Here is a 5,173-nt window from a genome sequence, read left to right as displayed (position 1 = left end):
TCTAAACATCTGACGGATTTCGTGAAGCCTACTTTCAATCTATGGGGTGTGGCCTTCCAACCAGCTCCCTCCTGATTGGTGAGAGTGGTTTCGTTGACTCAGGCTAGCTTAGTGATGTTGTCTGGTTCTAACATGTCGGCGCCTGTATTACGATAAAATGGTGACTGAATTGACTTAATTTGGTTGTAGCCTGATGTAAGTCATTTTCTATGGGCCAGACTCACTCGGTCCAGTTTTCTATATACAGTCAGTGGTTAAATCGTATAACTTTTTACATTTTTGTCAATTTTTTTTTGTTTTGTCCAAATGTCAAACTCATTTAAAATGTATTACTTAAACCATTTTTCAAACTGCAATAAAACTATTTTCCATAAGATCAATACAATTTTCAGCATTTTTTAATTATTATTTCAGAGAGTTGTTGATAGCTAGTGGGTGTTCTTTAAGTTTTGTAGATTTTTTGTTAAAAAAAAAAAAAAAACTCTTAAATAGCAACTTACATTTATGTAAATTTTGTATCTTGACTTCAATTGCTAGCACATAATTTGTGAATCATCAGACATAGTTTTGACTCCTGAACTATAGAGCTACACCCCAATGATGTACAGCAAATGGGGTCACCACTCTCTTACCAGTGCAGTATGTCCAACCATTCAGGGTATTGTGCAATGTTGATTATTTTATTATTTATTCTTTTTCTATTTTGCAAATTTAGCTATATTCAGTCTATTTTACTTTATTTATCTATTTTACTCCATTTGTGGTGCTGTACGGGCGCTGGTACCTGAATTTCCTTGAGGATTTCCAAAGGGATTAATAAAGTATTTTCTATTCTGTTCTATTCTAATAAGGAAAACTCTAATCTTTCTTTCAGTCGCAAAAAAAAAAAAATGAAAACTCACAAGGAAAGCTGTGAGGGAAAGACAAATCCGGTAATTTATTAAAGGTACCAAGAAGGGAAGGCAGTGACTACTGGAAACATCGAACAAAACCAGGAATAGAATAATATTCATTTTTGATCAACTACATTTTCAAATGAAAGCTATAAATCCAATTTGAACATTGGGTTTTGGGGAAAAAGTTAATGGCACCCAACGTCTTTCCTCTGAGAGACAACTTAAAGATGACATTTTCCCATCTTGTTAGTGACAAAAATCCAAAGGGCTCCATCAGTATGTGGCTCAATACTCTCAACCTTTTGAGTGGGGTGGCTCCAACAATACCATTCCAGCAGCATTTCGATGAGGGAATGCTGCTACCTGAGGGTAAAATACAGAAATAGAGCCTCCCAAATGTCTCTCCATCCCGCTCCCCCCATCCCAAACCTCCTTTCTTACCGGCTGTTTTGACAAAGTCACCATCCATCACTGACCGATCGTGCAGTTTGTGTGTGAACACCGAGCGCCTGTCCTTTTGGTGCCCATGTGTCCACCAGGTGACACATTACATCCTGTCACCACGGTGACTCGGAAACAGAAACATGAGTTCCTGCACACGCTCACATGCCAACAAGCCTAACAATCTGCAGCTACTGTCAGAAAAATCTCTCAAATGTGAGAAGATTATGTCAGAACAAGAATGTATAAGATGTTTACTTACACTGGGGGATGCAAAAGTGTGGCTGCAGAGGTTCACCTTTTTTATTTACCATATTTTCTGGACTATAAGACGCACATAAAAACTAGTTAAAAATGAAGAAAAAAACCAAGAACAGTGCGGCTTATTGTCTGGAATTTCTTATGCATGGGTTCATTGTGGTTGTGTGAACTGCTGTCAAAGCAATTTTAAGAGGTACATGGCGCTATGTCAAGTGTCAGTCTGTTTTTTTGCGATTAACAAATAAGATTGGGTGATATTGTGAATTTCCTAGCGGCTAACGTGTAGCGGTCTGACTGTGTTTTTTTTTTTGTTTTTTTTTTTTACGTGTTGCTAACAAGGTATGGAGTTAGAGTAGTCACAGTAATGTTTGTTTAAGCCGTATCATTAAGTAGTTTTACGTTTTACTAACAAGGTTGAAACTTATATGTACTAAGAATTTGCTAACGTGGCTAACCTGTAGCAGTGTCTGACTGTGTTTTTTTTTTTTTTTTTGGTAACGTGTTTTCAATAAGGTTGGGAGTTAGTGTAGTTGCAGTAATGTTTGTTTCAGCTGTATTGTTATGTGTTACAAACAAAGTTAGGAGTTCCAGGTATTAAGAAATTGCTTACTTGGCTAATTTGTAGTGTGTTACCCACAAGTTTTAGGCTATTTTAGAATTCCCTCCCTACTTCATAACTATGAAAAACATATATAGAGCGTAACTATCTACTGAGCTGGATTTTAAAAGCAATTTCGACACCATGTTCACTATTTTATGAAGTAAATATGACATCACCAATTTTGCAAAGTAAAACCTATGAAACACAAACATTTTACGAAGACTTTATGAATCTATTGTGTTCTGACAATGAAAATTATCAACAAAAAAAGACTTAAATGTATTTTTTCACCAAAATTGTTCAAACGCGTTAATTGTTGTCTATAAACACCAGTTTAGTGAGCCTCCACTTCTTTTGGGTGTCCCCAACTTGTCGTTTTTTTTAGACTTACTATCTATTCCTAATAAATGAGGGGTCCCCAACCTCCAGGCTAAGTACTGGTACCAGTTGGAGGCAATGTTTGGTACTTGGCCACACACAGGAGCTATATGGTGCACTATGTGAAGGAATTCATGCACAACCTTTGGTTACTGTGAATGCATTTAAAAAAGTGACTGAACGACAGACTTATCTCTGACTCTTGTTTCTTACTTGATAGTTCAGTGTGCCTCATATCATAAAATCAAAACAGATAAATATAGTATTTTCTGAAAAATAAAACTATATGATTAGGAAAAACCTTTTCTTTCTTTTTTAATTGATAAAAAGAGAAGTTAAAGTTCATAACTCAAAGTATTTTAGACATGCATGTTGGAACTGTCTCTGAGTTTAACTGCATTATGAGTGCTGGTGCAACAATCAAGTGAAGAAAGGTCACATCACTGTAGGGAATGAGTTCCTGTCCCCGGTGCTCCACTTGAGCTTTTCCGGAGCTGCGGTTTTGTCCTAGTGTGAGCCAGTGGCCCTGCAGGCTGACTTAAATAGCTCGGTGTGTGTCTGCAGAGTCAGAATCATCCTCAAGACCTGCAGCAGTAAGTCACCTAGACTTTAATTAGCTTATCTTTGAAAGCAGCCTATAAAATGATGTGTCTTTAGGTAAAATGAGTTTTAAATCCAGTGAGTTAGACAAGACTTTGTGGATTTAGTCATTATAGCTATTTATGTACACAATGTGATTTTTTTGTTCATAAAAAATGTGAAAATAAGGACAGAGAAGATATTTGGATGTAAATGAAAGACAAAAATGCTAAAATTGTCACTTTAAAACAGGCAAGGTAAAGGCATTAGCTTAGGGGTTGATCTAGAACCAACACCTCAGATTCAGAGAAACACTTGAACACTGCGAGGAGGAACCAAAATATACGGTTCAGCGTTTCTCGCTTACAAGAACAGCACAGTAATCAATTCCGTTTAGTACAAGTCCAATGCACTTAAACCTCCAGCGTGAATAACCAGAGGCTGCAGAGAAGAGGTGCTTTATCGATAATGCAATTAATTCAAAGCCTTACTTTTTTCTTATGAGCGGAAAAGTAAATTTCGACAAATGAAAAAGTTAAATGTTACACAATTAATATTTAATGAAAAAAAAAATGTTGGTACCAACATATTTAACCATTTAAAGTTGTAAATTAGCTGTGAAGTTGGCTAGTTTTTTAAAACATTCAAAGAGCTAGCTAACCTTTTTAGTTTTTAAGTTTTTTTTATTTTTACCTGGTGTTTGCTGAGTAGATAAGTGAAGCCTTTTGCTTTTTTTGTGCTCGCTAAAGAGTTGTAGCGTCAACTCAGTGCTGACTTCGCGGTCCTGTTATTTTAATAGGGCTGACCCTCCGACGGAGAAGGAGACAAGAGGAGGAACATCCACAGCATCCTCTGCTGCCTCCGTCAAGCCAGACAGCAAAAGCCGGAGCACAGCCGGAATTACAGTGTCTTGCTTTCAACATAAAAGTACATTTCCAGCGAACCCTCTCCAAGTGAGTACGAATTCTCAAAACCGTAGACCCATTGTAGCTGTGACAACATATCTCCTGGTTGTTGTTTTAATATGCCGGCAAATTATTAATATGTATTGAAAACACGCGCAAAATGGACACGAACTTTTAAGTTGCGTTTTATTTTGAAAAAAATCCGGAAGAGGCTCTCATGTCGGCAGCCTTGGCGCGCGCCTTCCAGCTCCCCAGCTCTCACAAGCACCAGGATGCCACGGGGAGCACTCCGACTCACGGCGCCTGTTTTACGGTCTCGAAACGTCGCTTCTCGGTCAAGGCAACTCTAAATGGGCGTTTTTACCCTCCTGACACTGTCCTCGTTGCCGGGATATTTTCGGAAGCCGCGAAATGAAGCGCATGAATGTGAGCAACAAGAAGTATCCTGTTGTTGTGTCTCCAGCATCACTCGTCAAGTGCTCTCTGTGGATTCCCTTCCTCTGTGGTTTGACTCGCGTGTTTTGAGTCATTTATGTTAGTTGCGGACCCACAACTTTCCTCTTCCCGCCTTTTTTGTCGTCTCTTTCGAGGTTTTCCGTCTCTGAAACAAAGATTTCAAGATACACCAACTCCGGAAAACCAGCGACTTGGCATCTGCTTCCCCCGGCGGAATAACCTTTGTTAGCGGTTATTCGCCCTCCCAAGCATCTTCTCAGGGGTGGGAACTCGGCGGATGCTTGCAATGCTCGTCTGTTCCGAGTTTTGTTTCGTCTGCTTCTGTTTGTCTGTGTGTCCCACAATGGCATGAAAATTCGTGAAGGACATGTATACACATTACGCATGCACCGTGACGGCAGTAGGCTGTGCGTACTATCCTATTTTTATATTTAAAAAGCAGAATTAAAATTGTGTTTTATTCCGGAAATAGTTTCTTGCTATATATGTGTGTTAGTTAACAGTATATGACAGGTTCATGTTGAATTGTGGGAAAATAGGCTTTTTAAAACTCCAAAGTTCGTATTGATATGGCACGTGCACCCCCTTTTTTTCCGCTTTTGAATTATCTTAAGTTAGTTTGTTAATTAGAGCTTCTGGAATGTGCCACCGTGATT

General features: G+C 38.6%; 1 protein-coding gene and 1 long non-coding RNA gene across 4 annotated transcripts in view; one reads left to right on the top strand and one right to left on the bottom strand.

Annotated features, from left to right (window-relative positions):
• Positions 1 to 678: 678 nt before the first annotated feature.
• On the bottom strand, positions 679 to 3,990 carry LOC118600049. The gene is made up of 2 exons (XR_004949622.1): positions 3,850 to 3,990; positions 679 to 3,478 (listed from the first exon to the last, which is right to left on the bottom strand). It is a non-coding gene; the product is annotated as an uncharacterized LOC118600049 (long non-coding RNA).
• Positions 3,991 to 3,995: 5 nt separating this feature from the next.
• The window catches only part of LOC112155883 (NACHT and WD repeat domain-containing protein 2), a 66,482-nt gene continuing 65,304 nt past the window's right edge, over positions 3,996 to 5,173 (top strand). The window contains exon 1 of one of the 3 annotated variants that reach the window (XM_024287908.2): positions 3,996 to 4,109. Coding sequence is in view for 1 of the 3 variants with exons in the window: in XM_024287905.2 (XP_024143673.1) it covers positions 4,473 to 4,487 (15 nt within the window). In the remaining 2 variants the exon portion in view is untranslated. Of the gene's footprint in view, positions 4,110 to 4,307; positions 4,780 to 5,173 lie in introns of those variants that run through there. The other 2 variants (XM_024287905.2, XM_024287906.2) reach the window with 2 other exon arrangements.

Source organism: Oryzias melastigma, linkage group LG18, assembly GCF_002922805.2.
Source record: "Oryzias melastigma strain HK-1 linkage group LG18, ASM292280v2, whole genome shotgun sequence".
Classification (NCBI taxonomy): Eukaryota; Metazoa; Chordata; class Actinopteri; order Beloniformes; family Adrianichthyidae; genus Oryzias; species Oryzias melastigma.
The sequence above is the reverse complement of the archived record's forward strand: the minus strand, read 5'-3'. Positions and strand labels throughout refer to the sequence as shown.